This window comes from Macrobrachium rosenbergii, chromosome 16, assembly GCF_040412425.1.
Source record: "Macrobrachium rosenbergii isolate ZJJX-2024 chromosome 16, ASM4041242v1, whole genome shotgun sequence".
In the NCBI taxonomy this organism is placed as follows: domain Eukaryota; kingdom Metazoa; phylum Arthropoda; class Malacostraca; order Decapoda; family Palaemonidae; genus Macrobrachium; species Macrobrachium rosenbergii.
The window spans coordinates 55,186,785-55,214,206 of record NC_089756.1 but is presented as its reverse complement, the minus strand read 5'-3'; the positions used below and the strand labels follow the sequence as shown (position 1 = coordinate 55,214,206).

The 27,422-nt window shown below is 36.8% G+C and overlaps 1 protein-coding gene across 4 annotated transcripts in view; it reads left to right on the top strand.

The window, feature by feature from the left end:
• LOC136847442 (uncharacterized) overlaps positions 1–19,612 on the top strand; it is a 210,378-nt gene extending 190,766 nt beyond the window's left edge. For all 4 annotated transcript variants that reach the window (XM_067119143.1, XM_067119139.1, XM_067119141.1 and 1 more), the window contains exons 7-9: positions 1,828–1,993; positions 7,464–7,640; positions 16,724–19,612. In XM_067119143.1, the coding sequence (XP_066975244.1) occupies positions 1,828–1,993; positions 7,464–7,640; positions 16,724–19,473 (3,093 nt within the window). In that variant the 3' untranslated portion in view covers positions 19,474–19,612. The remainder of the gene's footprint in view (positions 1–1,827; positions 1,994–7,463; positions 7,641–16,723) is intronic.
• Positions 19,613–27,422: the final 7,810 nt, after the last annotated feature.

Genomic DNA, 27,422 nt, shown 5'->3' with positions numbered 1-27,422 from the left:
TAGGGTATGATAGGACAACAGACTAGCTCAGCAACGCCAAACTCTCACCTCCCCTGAAGGCACAGCCTGTACAGGTGTTGGAGAGAGAGGAGAGGAGAGGAAGAGGGGCAAGGGAGAGAATGCAACGCAAGTCCAATCAACAACCATCCATCGGGCAGAGGGGCAAATGCATAAAGAAGACCTTCTGTTTATTTTTTCTCCTTCTCTCCTCATTAGAGGGAGGAGGATGGGGCTTCAGATGCTCCTATAACCAAAAACGGGCGGAAAGGCGATGAACAACAAATCGAACTCCCTCGACCAGCTCACCCTCCTTCCCGCCAAGCCACACAGGTCGGGGAGAGATGAGTCAAGACAATGCCAGTTTGTCTCCGAACAGCTCAACCCACCGATTGGAGCAGAGGGCTAGGCTAGGACAATTTTCTGATAGCACCAGCCAAAGTTAACCAATAAATTCATATACACGTAATAAGGACTGAATATACAAAAAATATAAGAACTTAAAGTAAGCTGATAGTCAACTAGAGCAGGTGAAAGAGGAGTGTAGGCAGCTAACTGGAAGGCCCCTGACATGTCAAGCCCGACTACAATAAACTAATCATCCATGTCATCCATTACACTCAATCAGAGAACTGATAAAGAGGCACCATCTGAGAGATAATCACTAGCCAGAGCCTGCATCAGCTATGAACAACTTGTAAGAACCAAGATATGTGAGGAAGCCCACAAGAAACAGATGCTGAACAAGGTACTGTGAACCGCTCCGACATAGATAAACCGCTTCCAAAAAGGAACTTCTTGAAGGGAATTACGAACATGAATAAAATCAACGACTGAGAGAAAGACTCACAGCTGTGGTAAAATTCTGGCATTAATATATGGAGGCAAGTGAACGCTTGGGAGTTGTCCGACATATGACCATCTCACAAAGTACTAACTTGATGCACAACACAAAGTTTCAATGACAATAAACCCCACAAGAAGATGGGTACTTAACTCATAACGGTGGTGAAATTGTTGCTTGAAGACATGATCAACTTCAAGAAAAATTAATAAAAGCCACACAAGAAAAGACTGAAGAAAACGCATAGTATGGAGAACGAGTACAGACAGCGCTGGGGTCGCCGGTTACAAGGTGAGGTGTGGCTAAAGAGATTCGCCCACGTTCCGGGGCTTTGTCATTGGGATGTTCAGAGCAGTCCTGTGGCAGTGACAACAATCACTCACCCTTATTCTGCACGACATCTATTTCATAATAGATGTTCGATCCTGGGTAATCCCCAGCATTTCCTGGATAGCTTTTTTCTGGTATATTTAGCATTCATACCGAAAATCTGCGGTTAGGAATTCACCGCTAACACAGGACGAAATTTATTATAATTCTCAGAGTGAGTGACTATGCAAAAATAATTTACAAAATTAATACGATACAAATACAATTAACAATGTAAGTTACCCAAGACAAACCACTAAAGTATAATATTCATGTCAAAATGGGTTAAGATTTTCTGCTAATTATATGTGCATTCAATATATTTCTTGTTGTGGAAGTTGTAAGTGAATAGACAGAATAAAAATAAAATTATTGTGTAACATTTTTTGTTTTTGTTAGTAGATGGTTCCCAGAGTGTGGAATATGTGATGTGTGTAATTTAATTATAACAATAGTTCTACCTCAATAAATTTGTGAGTGTTTATTTTTAGAATTAATTAGTGTGCCTTTATTTTATGTTTGACTCTAAACCTTTGTCGTTGTTGGTACATATATGAACTGGATAGTTATTCTTTATCTTTATCTCCCTCCCCCAATAAACTGCTTTGTTCCTGCAGATGTGCATTGACTTTTACAATGCAGAACGAGAAGCTGTAGATGTTAAGTATGAGTCTCAGCGACTTGCTAATTCCTTGAGTGTGGCAAGAGCATTAATGCCTGGTGTCTTACATGAGGATGATGAGATTCTGAGGCAGTACCATAGTATAAAAGTAAATGTTGCTGGTAAGTATGTGTTCGTTTTTTATCATATGATTTCTTATCTCTTGGAAGTAGTAAGTGGTTATCTGATTGTGTATCATAGGTAAAGTTATATTTTCTGTGAAGCTCAAGTTTTATTCCGGAATTCCTGTAAATTTGAGTAAATTGTAATTGATGGATAGTTTACTTACATTTTTATCTATTAATTTATTAATTTGTTAATTTATTTTTTCTTTTTTAATAACTGATCTCTTTCTGTGTGTTCCATTACCTTCTCTTACTTCTTTCTAATGAACACCATATTCTTTGGAAGCTTGAATTTCAAGGCATAGCCCTTGTGGGCTTGTTCCGTATGAATAGGGTTCATCTTCTGGAGGAGGAGGAGGAGTCTTTTTTTTTTTTTTTTGTCCTTTTAAATTGTTTGTTTATTTCCTTTACATTTTGTTTATGGATGCATTAATTTATGGCATGAAGCACATCTTTGAAACAAAATCTGGATTTAGCTAAAAGCAATCATGCATTTTAATAGCTTATAGCACTCAGTTGCTTTTGTTTTGTATGGTCTGTTGGGTTTTCTAGGTCTTCTAATTGGAAGGGCATTCATTTTCTTTAACAGTTCAATCTTGATAGTATAGTATTTCTGAGGCACAAGGTTATTAACCCCTTGTGGATGGGTAACATACATATATGTTTACTATAGCTTGTGGGTGGATTCTAGGTAACATACATATATGTTCAAGATTTCATGCCGTAGAGTTTGAACGAATTTTGAGGGAAAACTGCTCAGATCACTTCCTTGGGCCATGAATGACTCATGGCAACTTTTACCCCAGCTCTAATAGCTAGTCATATAGGAGAGGCAGCTCAGTTTGCCATGAGGTGTCATAGAGGAATATTGTCCAAAATTCCCATCCAGTGACATTCTCATAAATATTTTACAATAAATATACTCAGAATTTGTTACTGATTTTAGTTCTTATCTGTTATGATATTATGTGAGCTGTAATTATAATTTTACAAAATAAAAAAAAGATCAGAAAAACACTTATAACTTTGTAAAATTAGCATATTTTTACAACTGTCAGTTGGTAAAGAGGCCCCACACAGAAGTTGGAAACATCTACTCTCAACTTCCCGTGGAAGGTACAGAAAATTTTTTAGAATTCTTTTATACCATGTGCATATGCATATCTTTCTCTTTCCATTGATGAGTTTTTTTTTAATTGGCCATCCTTAAATTTAGCCTGGTCTAGCGGTGTGCTTAACATCAGGCAGTCCTCGCTTATCAGTGGCGTTCGTTAATGGCATTCTGGGTTTATGGTACTTGTCTAACAACGTCATTAACCAGATTTTTTGGTGACAGTAAGCGATTTTTGGTGTTGGTAAGCAATTTGTCAGCATTGGTAAGTGGTTTATTGGCCCATGCAAGCAGTTTATCGGCACCGATAATAGTTAATGTCGCCAAAAAGCAGTTTATTGGCACTTGCGATGTCATAAATGCCATTTATTACCACAATTATCGGCCATTTCTGGTTAGTGGTGCTTGGCAGAACAGAACCCTCATCATTAACCAGGGACTGCCTTTATATATTTAGCCCGGACTGTGAGGGTTAAATTTATTGAAGGTGGCCTGGCATAAAAAAAGATTCTTGTGGGCTCCAGGGTTTATGTAGTATAGGTAGTTACTCACTAATCCAGCATCATTGGGTACAGTTTGGTGTCAGATCAGTGATTTTGCTGATCACTGAGTGTTTATGTTACAGTACAGGTTATTGCCATTCAAGTGGCAGTGAAAGTGATGAAATAAATTTTATATCGTATGTACTCGCATATCGTGCGACTTTTGAAGACTTAATTTTGAAACTAATTTTAAGGGGGTTGCATCATACAAGAGATATAAAATTAGCATATGTAATATGTCACATATTAGTATCATATTATAAAATACAAATGGAACAAATATGCATCTTTTCCATGGCTTTTAAAAAGTTATGCTTTACTTCACTGTATCCAGTGATATTGTATGTATTCTCATATTACTCTTGTATTATAAAATACGAACATAGCGATCAATGTTTGCAAATCAGCAGAGGGCGATTTCATGGTAAGTTTATTTCTCTGTATTTAACTGAATTCGGAGTGATTTTCTTGCTTCTAGTTAGTGTAAATGAACCTCTAAATACTTTATATGGGGCAAGGTTATATTTTGTTATACGAAGTGTTTTTAAATATGTCTCGTTGTGAATTAAATTTAGTTATTTGTTTCATTAACCCTTAAACGCCGAGCGTCTATTTACAAAAGTGTCTCCCGTATGCCGGTGGGGTTTGAGAGTTAGCGCGCCATGGAAAGAGTTTTTCAAAAATCACAGTCGCTAAGTTTTTAAGATTAAGAGTTCATTTTGGCCCTTGTTTTGTAATTGCCTGAAGTTTAGTATGCAACCATCAGAAATGAAAAATATCATTATCATATATAAATATTGGAATATATGACAGCGCAAAAAAAAATTTCATATATAATTGTATACAAATTGCGCTGTGAGCAAAGCGGTTAAAGCTGAGTTTTTTTCATTGTATTGTACATTAAATTGCGATGATTTTGGTATATAACAAATTGTAAAACGATCAAAGCAACACAGAGAAAATATTATCACAAAATGATGCATGAATTCATAACGCGCAGACGTAAAAAAAAGTTTTTTCAAAAATTCACCATAAATCGAAATATTGTGCTAGAGACTTCTTGTTTGTTGCAAAATGAAGGTAAATGATTGAATATTACTAGAGTGTTAGCTTACAATTGCAGTTTTCGACCATTTCGGTCGAGTCAAAGTTGACCGAAGGTTGAAATTTCAGCACTTATCGTGATTTATATGAAAATATTTCAAAACTGGTAAAAGCTACAACCATGAGCTCTTATTTGTTGTATTCTACATGAAATTGTGCACATTTTCATATATAAAACTTTATGTAACGGCTAATAGAAAACGGTGCAAAACTTACGACAAAGTGACTAAAGAATTTCTGAGATTTTCAGCAGAGTTAGCGCACTTGGACGTAAGGAAAAAGTTTTTTTCAAAAATTCACCATAAATCAAAATATTGTGCTAGATACTTCTCGTTTGTTGGAAAATGAAGGTAAATGATTGAATCTCACTAGAATGTAAGAGTTTTAGCTTACAATTGCATTTTCCAACCATTTCGATTGAGTCAAAGTTGACTGAAGGTTGAAATTTTGGCACTTATCGTGATTTATATGAAAATATTTCAAAACTGATAAAAGCTACAACCGTGGGTTTTTTTTGTTGTATTCTACATGAAATTGCACACATTTTCATATATAAAACTTTCTATGTAACGGCTAATAGAAAATGGTGCAAAATTTACGACAAAGTGACTAAAGAATTTCTGAGATTTTCAGCAGAGTTAGTGCGTGCGGATGTAAGGAAAAAGTTTCATCCACCCAAGTCACTGCTGTTAGCCACATACTGTATGATTTTTCTGTACCGATAGGGAATACCTTACACTCTGAACTAAGTATGTTTAAGATTGTAGTGCAGCTAGTGGAAATGCATGTATGTGAGGGATTATTGTGAAGTTTTGTACAATGGTTCAGTGCCCCTTGGAGCAGCACAACAAATCCAAAAAGTTGAAAAATAATCATTGCATCATACAAGTATTAAGAAAATATAAATGACAGGAAGACCTATTGCATATGTTTTTTGGGGGTTTAACAAGAAAGGTTTGTTGGAATTGGTTGGGGTAAAATAAGCACCCCTCCAAAAACTGATGTTCTGTTCTCAAAACTATTATTTTATGTCCATATGAAAATTTTAAAGACCAAAGAATCATGTCTTGACAATGATTCTGAAGACCAGACACCTGTAATTGTCCTAGTTTTTGAGACATGTAGTAAAAATGTTAAAATTTTGTAGTTTAAATAGATGTATGCCCTGAAAAATATGTTAAGGAGAAAAACTTAATGCAGAATTAACAATTACAAGGCATGTGTTACCGGCCCGGGTTCGGAAGGGCCATCTTTTATTGGTGCATCTGTTTCAAGAACAGAATCAGTCATCTTACTTCATTAAGATGTCTGTGGTAGCCGTGGCTCTTCCTCGGATCAGCAGATCCCTTCTCTTTTGTCAAACTTCCCTCACTAAACCTATCTTAACACTAAGGCCTACTGAAATGAGACACTGATTTACAAAACTAGATTTTATTGACAAATTTAACAAGAGTAACTCAGCAAAAGCTATGGTCATGAAATGATGATAAAAGCAGTAAGAGGACATGTGACTTAGGGAAAAAAGGTCAAAATAAAATGTCGTTGGAAAATTGTCCTGGTCCCTTACAGTTCCTAACTAATAAGTTTTAGCTAAATCAAAGAAAAGCAGGGAAGAAGGACACTAAGAGTGATACTGACAATATCAATACTTTAAAAATAATGATAATCATAATGTAAACAATACCTTTTGAAATGGTCAGATGGTAATACAGTAATAACAATAACTAAAGGGCTTGCTGACTGCCCCTAACAGTTAATGAATTTCTCTTTGCCAAAGAATGTTTTGATTGTTCCAAAGGTATTGCTCCTGAATGAAACACTTTAAATCTTCAGTTAAAGTACAATATTGTAAAATTCAGCATTACACTTATGAGGCACATGTTACTTTTTCATTTGTGCATGTTTTTTTAAAAGATACTCATTGCAAGGGAGAACATGATTAAATGGCACAAATGTTACGTCACTTTGAGCATTACCTTTTCTCTGAAACCAGAAATCAGAATTTTTTGCATTACATAATCTTTCAACTTGGAGGTCATTCCTGAAATAATTTTTTGAAAATTGTATTGTGATATATGAATTGGTTTTTCATAATTTGTGCCATTTTTATGACCTCATGATGTTGAAAGTATGTCAGTGTCATAATTGTTTTGGGTTAATAATCAGGGACCATAATGCCAAATTTCATGAGTAACTGATAAAAATGATTGAAAAAAAGCAGTAATTATACAGATGAAAACAGTAAATGTCACCATACTGGTAAATTTTTATGAATATAGCTGGCAGTTTGTCCTCAACATTCCTTGATTTCAAGTAGCTTTAGCTTGCTGGCTACTTTTAACAAGACCTCATGTGAGACTGCATCAAAATTCTTTAACAATTTTTGTATTTTGTATAGAAATCTGTTACATTACCCAAAATGCACCCCCTGAGCCCTATGAATTTATTTTACATCATCTGGTGTCACAAACAAACCATGGAAAGCCAGGTTACAAAAAGTTAAGACATCAAGTAGCAGATTTCATTTGCCCAATAACTATCACTCTTTTTTTATAATTACTAATGATGTTTTTTTTGCATATCCCCTTAGGATGGCTAGAAAGGCATTTTAAAATCAGGAGATATGTATCTATGAAGCATGGAAATTTTTTTAAAAATATATTTTCAACCTAAATGTCTTTATGTAACTCATTCAGTCCTCTTCAACCAGGTGATGGAAAAGAATTAGAGAAATCGCTCTCATTTGTAGAGGCCTCTACTACTCATGAAATTGCAGAACTAGTTGAAAATTTGAAGCAAGAAGCTCGTTCTATATTAAGATTGAATGATCCCCCTACAGCAAAGGTTGTACCTTCTACAGAGGGCGATGGTCAGCTTTCTTCTATAGGTAAGCATTTTATGAATCATCTCGAGGTAAGTTGTCATTTTGTATCAACTGTAGATATCCAAAACTTTTCTTAGCAGGAGGGTAAGGTTTTGCATGAAGAGTAAATGAGTGAACACAAATACAAATAATTATAACTCCTGATTAAATATATGACTTACAGATTAAATTTAACAAGTAATAGGTCTGATCACCTAGCCTTAGGTGGTGATTGGGAACTGTGCAAGATTGCCATGTTACTCCTCATAGGCTTTTACGTAATTTTATTGAGGCTTTGCAATCATATATTAATTAATTCCTCATTCACTTTATTTGAATTATCCAGACACTGATGTTACTCAGAAGGTCTGTATATATATATATATATATATAATATATATAGTATATATATATATATATATATATATATATATATATATATATATATATATATATATATATATATATATATATATATATATATATATATAAATAATACACTGTGTATATGTATACATATATACAGTATATATATATATATATATATATATATATATATATATATATATATAAATATATATATATATATATATATATATATATATATATATATATATATATATATAAATATACTGTGTATATGTATACAGATATATACAGTATATATATATATATATATATATATATATATATATATATATATATATATATATATATATATATATATATATATATATATATATATATATATATATTTCACTATACATACACACACACACACACACACACACACATACAGGTAGTCCTGGTTATCAGCGGGGTTCCGTCCCATGGCGTGACAGTATGAGAAAATTGCTGATAACCAAAAATCGGTGATCTTCGGCTCTTATTGGTGCCTTAACCGGAGATTGAGGCTTCTGTTAGCTATGTATCAATGCCAATACCCGATTGATCGGTGCCAAAAATTGCTGATTTTGTTGCTAGACAAGCGCTGTAAAACTGGATTTCGCCAGTAATATATATATATATAATATATATATATATATATATATATATATATATATATATATATATATATATATATATATATATATATATATATATATATGTATAATACAAATCATGAAGCTACAAATGTCGCTTAATATCAAAGTCATGCTACCTTGGGAATATCTCCGATGGAGAATTGTCACAGAAGGGGAATTTATATAAGTGATAGCGCAGTGGGTAGCGTCTACTGGAGTCGCTGAATAGGTTTCGTGTCAAGGGTTCGTGTTCCGACGATACCAATTCATTTATCACTTATATAAATTCCTTCTTCTTTTACGATTTTCCATCGGAGATATTCCCCAGCGACATTTGTAGCTTCATGATTATATATAAATCACGGTGTGATAAAAAATTTCATATATATATATATATATATATATATATATATATATATATATAATAAATTTCATATATATATATATATATATATATATATATATATTATTGATATTAAATTACAAAAAAGTAAAAACATGATGAATATATGAACAAAGTTACAGCCACAAAGGAAAAGTGAAACAATGAGATGCTAAGTGCTTTCATCTTATTACCAAGACATGGTCACAGGAACTAAAGTTATACAGAAAAGCCCCACAGAATAAATTGGATGCAAACCAGTGTAATTTTACGAAGTAATGAAACTACTTCCAGGAACTTTTTGGAATCTGTTATGATTTAGTTGACCTGGCAGAAGAACCTAAATATAAGCCAAGGATTATTTTCTTTTGACCCTGTAATAAAACATGTTCCAGAAGAATTTGAAAGACAGAATCTACCAATAGGTAGATTTCGATGTTAATCTGTTGACAGTTGTGTGGGATCCCAACCCTTTTGTATTCTCTTAGGACTTATACCCACCATATATATATGCCCTTGTCTCTGTATACCTTTAGTTGCAGCGACCATGTCATGGTAATAAGACAAAAACACATAGCATCTCATTGTTTCACTTTTCCTTTGTGGCTGTATATTAGGTCTTCAGGTTATGTCCGAGATTCGTTCCTACACCCATGACATAACTCAATTTTAGGCTTAAGTCGAAACTTAAGCATACGTAATGACATAATGAAGTGAATAAGTAAAAATAAAAAATAAATAAAAAAGGAAACAATTCCTGAGTACATACGTACAGTAGAAGGGTAAATATTATCCTTACATTTACTCCTGTGATAAATTACAGTACTGTACTTTACTGTACATTACATAAAAAGAAACAATTCCTTACCTTTACTCCTGCAGTTGGCTTACGTACTGGGTGTCGCAAAGGGGGGTTAGAGAGTTTTACAAATAAATTGACGTGACGAAATGGACAGGTGACAAAATGGCTTAAGCTCTCAAATTTTAATCCCAACAACCCAAAGAAAAAACATTTCTTATCCGAGGTCAAGCCACAAGTTTTGAGCCCCATTCTTTATTCCAAATATCCCTCAGGTTTTCGTAACAAAGAACAAAAAACCAAATATGAACTTATGTTTTTAGGGTGAAGTTCTACAGTGACTTACCTAAGCATGCTGGGTTTGGTTGTAGTATTGTCACACCTTCCCCCAGTGATAGTCAGGATACCCACCCATTAGGGAGACCCCTGGCTTTCCGCTGTAGCGCCTATGGGGTCAGGACTAACCATACCACCTACTGATACATAGTGTAGTCGAATTTGTTCACGCTCGTAGCAGTAATGTCTTCAGAATACTGTCTCTGATGACCACCCTGTACATTCAGAGACTTCTTTGAAAGAGACATTTCTGAAGGAGGCCACTGACGTACTTGCTTTCCTAATATCATGTGACCTAGGAAAGGAGTGTGGATTTACCTTTTTAATGGGGGATACTAAAATTATTTTCAGCCCTTGTAGAGAGAGTGGTTTATTTGTGCTAGGGTGTAGGAAAATCAGACCTTCTGGGATATTTACTGTGACATCTAGGTAAATCTTAAGTGCTTGAACCAGGCATAATGTTTTGTCTGCTAAATTGAGTTTTCTTATCAAAATAGGTTTCCTTCTTAAAGGATTCTCATTCTTGGCCAGGAATAATGGGCCTGGGGACAATAATAATTGGTCAGCTGTTTGCGTGATGTATCATCCCCATCTAAGAGGTCCCAGTTCACTAATATGAGCACCTGATGCTAATGCAATCAAGAAGATTGCCTTTTGCAGCATGTGAGTTGTGGTTGTATTGGGTCCACTGAATTGAGGGGTTGATAGAAGTGTCAGCACCTTATGCAAGGACCAAGTAATTGGAAGCCTTTAGGGGGCAGGTCTTTGTCATGGAAAGGACCAGAGAAGGGAGGTGACAATTTCTATGAGTTAATCCCAAATCCATAAAGCAAGGGTTCCATTAATACTATCTTGTATGCCATGATTGTTTTAACAGCAAGGCGTTTGTCTTCAAAAATGTATAAAGAAAATTTAAAAGTGTTTCCATAGAAATCTCAACTGGGCTCTCATTATGGATACAATCTAACTATATCTTCCATGAAGACTGTTATTGTTGGATAGATGATGATGTCCATAGTTTTTGCACTAGGTACTTAGCAATTTTGGGTGAGTAATTTTCACGATAGACAATATTTAAAAATCCACACGTGAAGGTCTCAGTTCAGAAAGGAGGATGCGTAGATGACTTTCCCTCCTAGTGTCTGGGATAGAACAGTGGATGGTAGTGGAACTGATCTCTTCGTCCATTGTTGAAGTAATCGGAACCAATGCTTGTTTGGCCAATTTGGGCCTATTAAGTAAGCGGTTCTTTTGAAGGTTAGAAGCTTGCTCAAAGCCTTTGAAATCTGGAACAGTGGAGGAAAAAGGTATTTCGTCCTCCATATGGTCCAGTCTTGTAGGAAGGCAGCTCTTGCTGTTGCTTGCTTGTCCAAGTTTGGAGACACATATACTGGGAGTTTGTGATTCTCTTATGTGGAGAAGGTCCACTTCCGGTTGTGGAAGCATGTTGGCTATTGTTTGAAAAGAGTGGTCCAACATCCATGCTTTTGATGAGGTTGGTCTCACGTCTTTTTCCTTGCTTGCAATAGCGAGAATTTGTTCACATTTTTTAGTTGCAATCTGAGTATTAGATCTATTACTGATGCAAACTACTGCAGGCCCATCATACGTTCTAATTGCCGTCTGGAAACGCTGGGCTGTGCAACCAACGTTTTGAGGTTTTTCCTTATTCTGCTTTAGAGTATTGATGGGGAGAGACAACAGGCCATGAAGAGTATCCCAACACAGTCTCAGCCACTGAAAGCGTCTGCTGGGCATGAGGCGGGATTTTTCCAATTTATTAGAAAACCTTTTGACTGGAGTTTGTTGACCACTGATCTTAGGATTCTCAAAAACTTTTCTTGTTGGCCCCCAGATTTACCAGTTGTATAGGTAGACACCTGTGTTATTCAGTAAAGAAAAACAAATAATTGTCGGAAATAAAATTCTAGAAAAATGCAAGTTGATAAAAAAGAAAATAACACTTGAACACACTAATGTAATATTTTCAATAATTATTGTATATTATACAATGGAACGTAAATGGTATGCAGACCAGATTACATTTAGGATAAATACAATGATTACTAAAAGAATACAAACCAGTGATATGTTTACATGTCAACAAAACAGTATCAACAGTAGGTAAATATACCTTAGCATCAATATCTAGAGAGGAAGAAAGAAATTTAGGTACAGCTATATATATATACATAATAAAGTATGGTATGACAAAGCACCTGTAAACTTTACTGGCTTGCAAATATCAAGTATTAAAATACGAATCAAAAAGGATAATTATGTAATTTATAATTTATACAACCAACTTAGTAAAAATTACATCATCACTAATGTAATTGTACAAACTCAAATAGTACAAAAAGTAAACAAAAACAATAAATAGATTCAAATGACATGTGCTATATAAATGATGACAAAATCAGCACATATTTTTCTAAAACACATGGAATGCTTTCCTCAGTAGACTTAACTGTATGTACAACAAGTATAGTTGACAGACTAGATTGGAATACAGCTGATGACATGCACCCCAGTGATCATTTCCCAACAATAATTTCATTATTACAAAATAATCCAACCAAGCATGTTCCTCAATATAACATTTGTAAAGCAGATTGGGAGTGATATGAATTGCACACTAGGAATATCCCACCATTTGAGTATATAAAAGATCAAAATGAAACAAACAAATTTCTTGTTAATTTCACTAAAAATGCTGCTGATAAAGCAATACCAAAGTCAAAATCTCATCCAACAAAGCACAAAGTTCCATGGTGGTCTGAAGAACTAACAGGATTAATGAAGATAAAACACTCAATAGGGAGATGATTAGATAATTTGAATAGAAAGTTCTGTAAAATAGATAAAACATTACCAATATTAGAAGGAACTTTACAAAAAATGACTATATTTTTATTAGTAATTGATACACTAAAACCTCTATATAAAATATCTGCAAAATGTTAAAAAAGAAGTAATTCAAGAAAGAATCATTTCATGGAGGAAATATGTATCAAATCTCCCTTATACTGTAATGCTCCCATACAAAATATGTGCAAAAAAATAAGGAAAATAAATGGTACCCATGTTAAACCACCTAGACATGCCATATTAAAAGATTGATAAAGATTATTTGATCCAAAAAGAAATGAGTAATGCAATCGAAGAAAACTTAGCAAATGTAAGCAATGATAAAAATTTGGATGAACACTTCTGCATAAAGAAAAATAATATAGAATTAATAACAATAAATTTTTAAATAATAGAAGATATATATTATAATAAAAAGTTTAATATGGAAGAGTTGGAGTATGCTCTCGTGAACAGCAATAAATTTGCTCCTGGAGGTGACAATATTTGTTTTGAGATGATCTGCCACTTAGCACCTTTGGCAAAGTCATATTTATTACAGTTTTATAGTCATTTATGGCTTCAAAATTTATTTCTTGATGAATGGTGTAAAGCTATAATAATTCCTATCCCCAAACCTGGAAAGGATCCCAGTAATCTAAATAATTACAGACCAATTTCTTTGACTAGTTGCTTATGTAAATTACTAGAGAAAATGGTACATGTAAATGCTCGACTAACATGGCACATTCAAGAAAATAAAATTTTGACTCTCACTCAATTCAGGTTACAGTGTATCAGTTCTACATTAGACTCTCTATCTAACTTAGAAGATCACATACGTAGAAGATTTGAACAAAAACAAATTACTGTAGCTGTACCCATGTTGAACCACGAAGACATGCCATATTAAAAGATGGATAAAGAATACTTAATCCAAAAAGAAATGAGTAATGTAATCGAAGAAAACTTAGCAAATGTAAGTAATGATAAAAATTTGGATGAACACTTCTGCACAAAGAAAAATAAAATAGACTTAATAACTATAAATTTTGAAATAATAGAAGATATCTATTATAATAAAAAGTTTAATATGGAAAAGTTGGAGTATGCTCTCGTGAACAGCAATAAATTTGCTCCTGGAGGTGACAATATTTGTTTTGAGATGATCTGCCACTTAGCACCTGTGGCAAAGTCATATTTATTACAGTTTTATAGTCATTTATGGCTTCAAAATTTATTTCCTGGTGAATGGCGTAAAGCTATAATAATTCCTATCCCCAAACCTGGAAAGGATCCCAGTAATCTAAATAATTACAGACCAATTTCTTTGACAAGTTGCTTATGCAAATTACTAGAGAAAATGGTACATGTAAATGCTCGACTAACATGGCACATTCAAGAAGATAATTTTGACTCTCACTCAATTCAGGCTACAGTGTAACATTTCTACATTAGATTCTCTATCTAACTTAGAAGATCACATACGTAGAAGATTTGAACGAAAACAAGTTACTATAGCTGTCTTTTTTTTTTGACATCGAAAAGGCATACGATACTACATAGAGGTATGCAATATTAAAAACGTCATATAAAAATAGCATCTGTGGATATTTACTTATGTTTATCCAAAACTTTTTGACAGATTGCAGTTTTCAGGTGAGAATTAACGATGTTTTGTCGAAAACATTTCCACTTGAAAATGGTGCTCCACAGGGAAGTGTCTTTAGTGGCACACTGTTTACCTTTGCAATAAATGGTATCAGTAATAATCTACCTATTGGAATTAAAAGTAACCTGTATATGAACGATTTTGCCATATATTCAGCATCTCACATAAAACATGCAGAGCGAATTATTAATAAAACCATAATGAAAATAGATGAATGGACCTCATCTGTAGGCTTTAAATTGTCCATACATAAGACTCAAGCAGTCGTGTTGTATAAGAATAAAAAGTAGAAGAAAGGTGAAAAAATAGATTTAAAAATCAGAAATCATAGTACTATATACCAATTGGCAAAACTCCAACATTTTTAGGATTATCTATAGTATTTGATACTCACCTAAATTGGAAAGCTCACGTAACATATATGAATTCAAAATGTAAAAGAGCATTAAATCTAATTAAAAAACCATCGAACACTACTTGGGGAGCTGATAGACATACCCTTACTGTACTGTATAAAGCAACATTGTTGCCTATCATTGATTATGGAAACGAAATATATGGCGCAGCATCAGACGCACCGCTGAAAACATTGGATCCTATTCACAGTGAAGGCCTTAGAATGTTCAGGAGCTTTTAGATCATCACCAGCTGCATCTTCACAAGTTGAATGTGGTGAACTACCACTTTCTCTCCATAGAGAGTTAGTATCAATGAATTAGAGCTAGAAGATTGTTTGAGTTGCCGAGTATAAGTGTACAGTTATAGTACCTTCAACAGTATAGTTACATGCAGGTGCTTAAAATACCCACCAAAAGTTTACTCATATATCCCAAAACACCAGCAATAGAGCATATAAACCAAAAAGGTCCACATTACGCTATATACACAGACGGATCTAAAACAAGAGAACAGAGTGGGATATGCTGCAGTATCCCAAGATAAAATTTACAATTTTCTCCAACTAATAATACTTCAGTATTCACAGCAGAATTGTGTGCAATTGCATCAGCCATAAAAATAATTGTGATTTTTAGCAACTCAAGAAGCACTATAGAAGCTGTTCAAAGTTACAAACCAAAAAATGATATTGTACAGCAGATTAAGTTATTACTTCTTAAGTTATATGATAATGGGAAAAATGTAGAAATATGTTGGCTCCCTGCCCATATAGGGATCAAAGGAAATGAAGAGACTGATAAAGCAGCCAAAGAAGCAACCCATATGACAAGATCGAATGTGAATACTATCCTTGTTAATGACTGTATAACCTATATAAAAGTAGGTATTATAAATAAATGGCAAAATATATGGACTGAAGAACCTGAAAATAATAAATTAAAACAATAAAACCTGATGTTAGAAAATGGAGTTCATAATACCAAAGAGAGAGACATACGCAAGTAATTCTGACACGTCTCTGAATAGGCCACACTCGTCTGACACATGGACACTTAATGAGCAGCCCACATAACCGAGTTACAGAATGCACAAAGTGGAAAGTGATAATAACAGCCAAACTTATTTTGTGTGTGTCCAAAATATAACCAACAGCGATTATTAACTTTTGGAAATAATTCGATGAGGGAAATTTTGCCAGAATCTTCTACATTTTCAATTATTCCAATTTCAGTATATTCATAAAGAACTATAATTTAATCAAGCATAAAAGTAAGTAAATAATGAAATTATTTTTTATTTTTTTAAGCATATGTATGCATGTATGGAAACATGAGTAAATGTATGTATTGTGTGTGTGTGCTTCAGTGTAAAAGCATATGCCTTTGTGCAGTTTTTAGTTTTATTTTCATTCATCACCACACTGAATGACCTGTTTGGTCCCAGTGTTTGGCCTCTGGCCTAGACCTGGTACAGTATTTCGTTCAGATCCTTTGGGCCAGCCCTATGAGAGCTGATAGTCAGCTCAGTGGTCTGGTTAAACTGTTTTGATGGTAATAATATTACTTGACCAGTGCATGTGTTTACTGTAGTTCCTATAGTATTCAGTTATTTATTTATGTCATTAATTTAATCTTGTTTTTGCAGGAGCTAGGCGTGCTGAGATCATGGCTAAGGCTGTGAAGTCAGATACTGGGAGTGAATATTTAAAAAAGAAATGTTTCCGGGAGCCATCAAAGTCCTCTCAGTTAAGGGGTAAATTTAGCAAGCAGTTATCACTCCGTCAAGGACTTTCAGAGGAGAATGCTTCATCTTTAAGTAACAATGATGTCCAAAATTTTATGAAAGCACCAACAAAAGAAACTTTAGATAAACCACTAATACCACAACGAAGATCTCAGAGGAAAGTTGCTCACAAATTTATAAGAAGGCCTTGCAAAGAAGAAATTGAACAAGTAATAGCAAATGAAACCATTGAGAGTGGGCCCTTAAGTGACGAACGAGAGGGACATATGGGTAAGCCATCAGTCACAGATGAAAGTGTTGGGAATTGCAACAATCCATCATCAGATGACTTGGAAATTCTCACAAAAGTTCCTCCTGTACTTCCAAAGCCAAAAAGGGTTAGAGGACCTGCTAGGAAAAGAGTCTTGTCTCTAGCAATAGAGGTGGAACGCCCTATTGATAACTTAACAGGTCTTCAAGAATTGAAGAGAAAAGTGAGTGATGAAGAACTATATGAAAAACGAAGGAAACGGAGACAACTTAAGAAAGTGGATCCAGATGAAGAGTCTGCTGCAGAGATATCAAGAATACAAGTTACTGATTTACCTCCAATAGAAGCTAAAGTGGAGGTAAGTATAGGTATGAGTAATGATGAGATAGATGAAGATAATGCTAGTTCAGTGTTGAACCTCAGTGAGAATGTGAAATTTATAAAGCAAGAAAATTTAGATCGCACTATAACTTTGAATATCCATTTGAAAGGGGAAAATATTGATGAAATCCAACACTTTAAGATACTGTACAGTAGTTGGGTGACCATTCAAAATAATAATGAAAAATTTGATAGGCTTAAGAAGAAGCTGATATCAATTATTTTACCAGATCATGTCAAACATAGTATAGATGAGGATAAAGTGCAGATTGAAATTACGGCCTTAGAAACTGAAGGTCTTGAAACTGAATGTCTCGAAACTGGATCTGATACTGGGAGAATTTCCATACTCAAGACAGACCCAGCCAGCAATGGTGCAGTTTTTTCCACATTGCATGATGAGATTGAATTAAACTATGATGATTATAGGTTGTCAGATACACAGAATATAACTCTGAAAATGGAAAAGCCTGTCCTTACACCACAGAAGAAAAGTTGGAGTGCAAGTGATGTTATTAAGGATCTACAAGGAATGTGGGGGTCAGATAGCACCGAACCTGCAGTGGAGGCAATAAGTGAAGACCCTTGTGTCTCAGCTTCATGTATCACAAAAAGAGAATCCCTGTCTCCAGGTGTCTGCAGTGATGAATGTGAACTTTATCCACATGACGATGAATGTGAACTTTACCAGGGTTCACCCCAGGATATATGGGAAGAATGTGAGGAGAATAATAAAAATCCAAATTTCCATGAGGGCAAAAGTTTTGTAGATCTCGTTTCAGATGTTGATGACTTTGAAGACGAATCAGAACCTATCATATTAACACCAAATTTTGGCATTGACAAGAAGGGATACTCTTTTAATCACTGTAATATTGGGCTAGCAGAAAATATTTCAAAATTTAGCCCCTCAGAAGCTGCTACATCCATGTTCACATCAGCACAATCAATGGACAGTGCTGTAGAAGTGAAAGGAACAGTAATGCCAACACCATTGTACAGAGTGGCAAATCAGATGACAATATCTCATTCCCAAGGACTCTTGAATTCTACATCACCAAGTAAAAGATTTTTAACTTACAGTAGTCCATTAGTTGCATCTGGTGGACAAAACTCTACTCTTGTTACTTTGTCAAATTCACTACCATCAGATCCCCAGAGAGCTTCTTTGCAAAGTCAGCCTTCTTACATACACTTCAGTTCAGAGTCCATTAGAAAACCTGCTCCGTACAATCAACCAGTAGTGGAATTGGGAAACAGTCCCTCCACAGCTAGTCATACATTGCCCTCAATTGTAAGCCCACAGGGTGTTTCTCCACCAGTTTCATACCTTGGAAGTCAGATTCCTGTATCCAGTCAACTAGTTACAGCCCATGAGAGTCAGCATCCTTTGTGTAGTGTGCAAACTCCAGGAAGGTTCCCAGGGTCAGTGACTATTACTCCAAAAAGGCTACTTCCAGAAAGCAGAGTATCAGGAGCCAGAACTAAGTCTCCAGTTGCTCATATCCATAATTCAACTCCTGCATCTGGAGAGGTTCTAAGACCTCTTCCAGATCCTGGGGGTATGAAATTATTGAAAGTGAAAATTAATAATACCCACTCAATGTTTGTTCCAGCAAGTAGAATTTTTACAAGTGCAAAAAAAATAAATTATGTGTCTGAAATGACAGTTAACAATGACTCTGGTAATCGAATGACCAACAATGAACTGCCTATCACAGATTTACACCATCTAACCCCTCCTGGCAATACCTTACCACCAACATCTCTTGTTGAGCAAGAATATGGTATAAAAAGTGAATCAAACTCTTCTTGGGTATCAAATGATTCTAAATCATCTTCATTCTCAAATTCATCCAGTAAGGTGTGCTCTTTTCTTTTTTCTGCAAAGTTCTCAAAACAATCAGGAATCAAAGGAACTACTACTGCAGAGGCCAGAGGTGTACCTGTAGGTCCAAAGAAATCTAAAGTCCCATTTTTTTTCAAATGTAGCCTTGTGCCAAAGAAAAAATCTCAGTAATTGGGCATCATACAGAAAGATTTTACATTTTAGTTATGAGATTCATATTTTTTGTTGAGATATTTTTTGTATGGAAAAATATGCTTAAAAAGTGTCAAGTGCTTCTAGATTACCCAAATAAATTTTTATGTAGATGCTATGTTTGAGAATTATTATTCCTAATGCAAGGTACAGTATCATGATTTAAATACATTACTTTTATTATGCACAATCTCATGGTAGTTTTTAATATATTAATTTTCCATCCATAGTACGCATTCAGGTTTGTGAAACAGTGTTTTCTGAGTTTTACTGTTTATTCCTTTTATATGTGGTGATCTTTTTATAGTTTCAGTTTGTTCCAGCATAATTCATCAATCATGTGTCAAATGTTTATGCTCTGAATATTCCCAGGTTCATAGTTGTTGGTACAGTACAGTAAACCCCCCGTATTCGCGTTCTCATGATTCGCGGACTCGCACATTCGCAGGTTTCTCTGGAACATGTCTAGCCATTATTCGCGGAAAATTCACCCATTCGCGGTATTTTTCATTGAGAAATATTCACTAATTACTGTATTTTCATATAATTTTCATGAATAAATGCACTTTTTGTGATAAAACTATTAAAATACTCGGGTATCAGCATTTTTACAGGGATTTTCTTGTGTTTAAATTATCAAAATGGGCAGTTCTAAGTGTTTTTAGAGGGTTTTAAGTATTTGGATTTTTAGCTATTCAGGGGGTGTGCCCCTACGTCCCTGCAAATACAGGGGGTTTACTGTATGTCAAACGGTTGAAGATTGCATCAATATGCGTATGCCATTGAAACCTCCAGCTCCGTCTCGGTCACCCTTTATGAGACCATGCAATATCATTAACAGCTCTGGTTGTTTGTTCCCTTGGTATTTGCATTGCAGCAAGGTTGCTATTTTAGTGCTTACTGTTAATCATTTTCTATTTAATCAATATTTCTCACAGTCCAGCAAGTGCACAAGGTGTTAACTAGTTAATACTCGGAAGTGAGTTCCTGTCTTTGCTAACCATTTTTATTTCTGTTCTGTTTAAAGTACTCCGGCAAAGAATGAGGTTAGTAAGTTTTTTCCTTTGCTTTGTTTTTGGGAATTCTGCTAATTTTTGGATAATTTTAGTACTTGGCTTTTTATTTTATTCGTATTTACTTATTTTTATCATTTCTATCCGGGGATAGTTCAGATTATCACCTCTTGTTGGAGTGTTCTTTGGTGCAAACTGGAAACAGTCACTGAATTAGGTAAGAAGATGATTAATTGGAGGTAGTAAAGTGAATTAAGACTATTGCTGCATTCTGACTGATGATCAAGTTGAAACCTCTTTCATATTTTATGCTGTATGTATGGTGTTTTTGTTTTTGTTCAGCATGTATTTGAACAACAAAAAGTGAAAAACAACAAGTGTGAAAAATAAAAGCTTTAAGGTTTCTGGCCATAAAGCTGGCTTAGTGTAACCAGCTTTGTTGTTTTGTAATAGTAAGTCCTGCATGAAGTGCGCTGGCTCTTCTCCTTCACAGTGGTTTTGGCAACACAGTGGAAGGCTAAAAGAGGCCACCAGTTTCTTCAAAGGCAATAAAGCCACCTTCAATACCACTAAATCTCTACAGCTTTCTCTCTCTCACTTTTTGCTCATTCTCCTCTAGCTTGTTGAGGGGCTTTGTGTGTATGCATGAGAGTAGGCAACCAACCCACAGTCTCCGACAGCGCTGACCCAGTGTGTGCACTGAGCTTTCCCCTGGTCAGACTACAACGAATGTTCGTGGATCACCATCACCTACCTGCGCTTCATTGGTGGTTTTACCGGAGTACTGACTGACATTTCAGTTTCCCTGCATTCAAAGTGACTCGTCTTTTGCTGCTCTTTCTGCTAAAGGACTCATTGTTTAGCCTCCTGTAGCATTCATCTTCCCTATGGAGATTCTTCCACGGTATTGAGCAGAGGCTCTACTCCTCCAATGGTACTTCTGCCTTCACACTCTTCTACTGTAACCAAGGAGAGTAAGACTCAAGGGTGTAGTAAGATAAAAAAAAACACAAATTTGTATCTTCTTCTTCCTCCTCTTCTTCCTCTTTGAGTTATTCTTTCTCCTCATTTTCTGCCTTATCTTTCTTCCATGGTAGAAGAGGTTTTGGAAGGCTTCCCACAAGAAGTTCTGTTGGATTTCAAGTGAGTGCATTCCTTCTCTGGGGATTGGTGATGGCATTCACTCACCCGCGGGTGGGATGTCTGCTGTAGGTCTGGTTGACACTATGGTCTCTGGGCATGTTCATGTACAAGGTTCTCCCTGCTTCCTTCTGAGACGTGAGGACTGCCCCAGGCTCTTCCGCTATCCATAGTTCTGCAGAGGTATGCAGAGTTGGCACTAGCATCTTGCTCAGCACATGTATGATCCTGTGGATTTTGCTGGCATAGACAGAAGCCTTAAGTGCACAAGGTGATTGCTGTACAATACAGCTGGGTATCATAACATTTTGTATGCTTGTGATCATACGGACCCATTGGTAGCGCCTGGTGTGCCCAGACACTCTATATATACATGTACAATGTATTACAGCACTGCTGAGTGTCATGGTGAGCTACATGCTGTCATGCAGACACCTGGGATATTCCTGGTTTGTCCAAGATTCCCAGAATAGTATTCTTCAAAGTAAATTGGGAACAGTTGTTGAAACTTGGTAGCAAGGTAGTTAATTTGAGGTAGGCAGGCCACCTGACATAAACCAGCTCTTTTTCCTTCAGCATCAGGGACTTTGTGAGGTGGTTGAAATGGGATTATGATAAAAGGCTGTGGTTTGTATAAAAATTTTTAAATTTTGTTTAATTTATATTCTGAATTTTAATATACCATTTTAGTATGTATGTAAGGAAGTCTGAGTAAATGTATTTATTGTATGAGAGGATGTGCCTATGTGCAGTTTTTAATTTCATTTTAATTCGTTCATCTTTGTATCGGATGATCTATTGGGTCCTAGCGCTGACTTCAGGCCTTGACCTAGTATTTTAATCAAATCCTTTAATAGCCTATGAGAGCTGAAAGTCAGCTCAGTGGTCTGCTTAAACTACTTTAATAATAATAATGTATACCTATGAAAAATACAAATTACTTTAAAAGTTTAGTATACGCCTGTACGTTTCTATAGAAATGCAAACCACTTCCTTCAATGTAAGACTCACTCCCTAGGTGAGAGGATAGTTTCCTTACTGGCTGGAAAATTGAACCACCACCTGCAATTGCCATTCTCTTGGTCATGATTGTGAGCAGGAAAGCAGTGACTCCTGTCAACTCCTATACAGTCTGGCATAGAGATGAAAGATTAAAAGGGCCCTGAGCCCGAGTGAGGTGTCTGAACTCTGACTCTAGGAAAATGTAGGAGAACCAAGTGCTACCCTGAATATAGGGTAGTACAAGTCAGATGGTAACTAGTATCTGAGTCAATCTTAAATTGAAGGGTTCAGATGATGGCTTACTACCACCTCACCACATCAGAAGGGAGTGCGGAGGGAGTCATACCGTCACACCTTACGAGCCAAAGCTCAAAGATTGGATGCATGATAGTGAAGTTCACATCGCCATCATGGCTTATCCAGCTCATACTCAGCCTGACTGTTACCTTGTAGATAAAGGAAGAAGGGAGGAAGAGCCAGTCACTCAACTATTCAGCCTTCAGCCTCATGCCTTATTTATTACTTTTGTCTGTGCAGTAATGGTTTTTGTTCTTACACGAATACAAACCTTCATTCTTTACAAAGAAGAAAAGGGATTTTACTGGTGAATGCAATCTGAAATGGCCATTCAAACTTACTGACAAGATAGTCAACTACCAACAGGCAGGGGGAAGCCCCGCCCAACTGTCAGTTTGCATTCCACTTTGCTTCCGGCTGCCGTTGAGTCCAAATGTCTTTCATGACTCTCTGCCAGACTTTTGCCATTCAAACTTTTATTGATTAAACTTGAGTATTCCCTTTTTCCTTTTTTTGTTGTTGATTGAGTGTTTGTCTTGTATTTTCAAGCCCATAGGTCAAATAGCCTTCTTGCAGGGAATTCAGTTTGTGTTTTCCTCACTGCTATGAATACTTTTTTCATCGGACACTTAACAGTGTCTGGTAGTTGCACAACAGCCATTTCATTCTCCAGTATACTTACTAGTATATTTACCTTTCAGGTACAGTAGATTTGGTCACTTGGAAGCTCCATGATAGTAGGTTACCTTAAGGTAATCCTACTACTGAAGGTAGCCTTATTCCTTTGATTTATGTGGCTTAGTCTTTGTGATTTTCAATTACTGCAGATGAGGCTAGTTTTGACAGTGGTGGAAGGAGGTAGAGATGTTCTCCTTCCCATCATCATCTTTACCTACATCGTTCTTTTGAGCCTCAGCTGTGAGTGTAGAGTTGGGGCGGGGAGCCTGCACCCATGTTAGAAGGCTTATTAAGCGTCTTTCAGTGCTTCTTTCCCTTCGGGGTAGAGCAGGGAGTTTCAGTTACCATCGGCGATTGATTTCCTGGCCAGAGCTGGCACAGAGTGCCATTCCCTTAAACCTGAGCTTCTCTTTGTCTCGTCTCTGTAAGCTTTCAAGCTTGCTTCAGGTTGAGTTCTCTTTCTCTCTGTGAGAGACAGTGTATCAGTCAGTGCGAGTTCCCTTCTTTTCCCAATGGACCTTTCTATAGTCAGCTTTGTCTCAGACAGAGTGGGTTTTGCATGAGTTATTCACACAGTGTTGGCTTTCATTTTCGGTTTAGGTTTTGCAGATTCCTTTCTCTATCTTTGGACAGTGGTCTCTTTGGCTCTCCTTCTTTCGTTATGCGAGCTTGTCTCACTGGCATTTGTTTCCTTTTAATATTGTTTCCCAGTTCATGGACCTGTCATGACTTAGATGGGCAAACAAAGGAGGAAACAAAAAAAAAATATATAATGAGCTAAAAATTACATGCAATATTTACAAGTGAGTCAGTCTGGCAAAAAGAAAAAACATAAGTACAATTCTTCAAGTTAAACTGCATTTCTTGGTCAGCAGGTGAAAAAAAACCAAACTACGTCCTCCATCGGGTCACCAAGACAGCCCTCAGCTGCACAACAAACCCACAACCAGAATCAGGATCAGACAGATCAAAGATGAGCAGCTTTTGGTCACATGAGTTATTCAAAACCTCGACCAACGCCGACTCCAAAAACTGCCTGCTGCTGCTGCCACTGCCGCTTACCTTTGCCCAGACTGTTGGTCACTTTCAAAACATAAAAAAAACTTGAAGGTAAGGAGGCCTGTCCTTCCTTCACTTAACGTGACACCTCCTTACTAAAAGAAAAAAAAAAAGATTATTATTTTTTTTTTTTTTTTTTACACATGATACCCCAATGCCGTAACAACCCCGCCAGCCAAAACAGAGCCTTCCTGTCAGGTCGCCATTGTAACCCCGGTGGATGGGTCGTTATGTAATTACTCAGACGGGGGCTGTCTTTGACGGCAGATGCAACAAACAAAGGAGGGAACTTAATTTATTAGCAATTTTACAAGTGAGTCAGGTCTGGCAAAAGATAAAAACATAAGTACAATAAAGGCAGCGGTTAAACAATTAACTTTATAAACAAAAAGTAGGTAAACAAAAAAGGCAAAATTGTCACCAAGACAGCCCTCAGCTGCAGGACAAGACCCCACAAACCAGAATTTGGAGACGTGTGCTCACGCTGTCCAAAGATGAGCAGCTCTCATGGTCACACTCCACCTCTGGCCATTTGCGTGCTCGGGATTGTTGCTCAAAACTTCGACCAACGCCGACTCCAAAAACTTGCTGTTGCCACATGCTGCGATTCAAAACTGCCCAACCAGACCCGACTGACGAAAGAAAAACGGCAGCTCACTGGCGAAAAACATCAAAACATAAAAAAACTTGAGTTTTTGGGAACGCCATGACAAATATATAGAGTTTTTGGGAGCCATGAACCGGTGTTCCTGGCTCTTCCATGGTCAGATGGCCAGACTGGGTGGCACTTCAACCTGCCTGACTCTGGCTTGTCGGGGCCGTTAGAGAGGGGTTAGCACGACCAGGTCATGTGTCTCCGGCACTAATGATGGCTCCGATCTGTGGATCTGGGTGTTTGGTAAAGATGGATTTTGTGGAGTTCTCCATTGCCTCTGGTCTTCCTCTTTTGATACTTTCAAGTGGATGAAGAAGAGGGCTGCTGTGTTTGACTATCCCAGCAAAGAGTCTTGATAGGCTTCCAGCATTTGGTCCTTTTCTGATGAAGAGGATTGATAAGCTCACGTTATGGTACTGTTGCATCTGCAGTACTCCACACAGGTGCAACTGTTGCCCCGGGCCCAGCCAATTCCCAGATAGGCTGACACCTGGACTGCCCAATACCCTGACCAGCTGATTCCCAGGCTTGTCGATCCCTGGGGCACTGGTCCAGTCAAGGCTTTCATACCACTGGTGTGAGACTCCCTGACACTACCCATGTTTCATGAATGGATGCAACTGCTATTCAGGCTGACTGATCCAGTCTGTGGCCCCCTACGGCTACCCATGGTCTTTGCAGGGTGCATCTGCTATCTGGGGTTTCCTGAGACCCAGGGGTGCAGTCCAGCCTAGCTAGCCAGGCTATCTAGGCCAGCCAAGGTACCTGTATTACCAGTACAGGATCTTTGGCTTGCAGAGGTTCAGGGAAGTGAAAGGGCACATGCAGTCCTGTCATGCAGACTTAGTTGGGGGTGATTCCCCCCCCCTTCTTTTCTTTAGAAGTTTGTCGTATAGGAAGGTTTGGCACAATCATGGATAGCCCTTGCCCATGTTTTCGTGGGTGAGTACACTCTCCATGACCTGTGGGTTTGTTGTCAACTTAGTTTGACTAACGTGCATGGCTTGGGTCACCTGTTGGGGGCCTTACCTCTACTAATTGGGGCAAAGCTGCCAGGAACCGCTCAGCATTTTTTTTGTGGAGGTTAAGCATCGGGGCAAGGATAGGCAGCTTTCACTTTTCCTCCCTAGCTTTTTATGAGTAAGTATGTATTGGTCTTGGAACCGAGCAGGTTATACGCCCAAGGGGGTTTTCGACAGGGCTCCTCCTACAAGAGGGGTGTCATGAGTTTGTCAGCGCCTGGAATGGTCTTGAGGGTCCTGTATGCCAGGATTCAGATACCAAGGTGCTGAGTCCACTATTTCTAGAGGCCATCAAGCCCAGTTGCAAGTAGGATGGGCATGGGGAAGTGTTGGGACATTTTCTGCAGTATTTCCCTGCCACTGAGAGAGCTTAGGCTCTAGCTTAGTTGACTTGGTCATAACTCATTAGTGGTGTTAGGAACCATAGCCTTTCACCTGTATCTGTACAGGCATTTCACTTAGGACCAATTCAGTGTACAGTAGTGACTTTCGATTATTTCAGCCTAAAAAAGCAATAAAAATCGATTGTCCACTTGGCTACGATGGTGAGAATGGGTCTATTCCAGCTCAAATATACTGTATATTTCTGAAAATGACAGGTATATGTATGTTTGAGAGGCAATAGACTTTTATCCTTCTCATGGTCAGGTTGACAATGGAACCTCGTTCTGATTAGCAGACCCGGGTTTGTTTCCTGCTACCACACATCAGAATTTATTCATATTTCTTGCGCTTGGATCTTAAGGCTTTGTAGTGACAAGTGTATCCATAAAAGCACGAAGAATTCGAGAAAGTTAAGAGGGCATTGAGGTTATTACAATTACATATATATCTGGTAAAAAGTGGCCAGTAGATTCTACACATATATTTCAGCCTAAAAAAGCACTAAAAATCGATTATCCACTTGGGTACGATGGTGAGGATGGGTCTATTCCGGCTCTAATATATATCTGAAACTGACTGGTATATGTATGTATGAGAGGCAATGGACTTTTATCCCTCTCATGATCAGGTCTACAATGGTATCTCGTTCTGATTAGTGGACCCAGGTTGGTTTCCCGC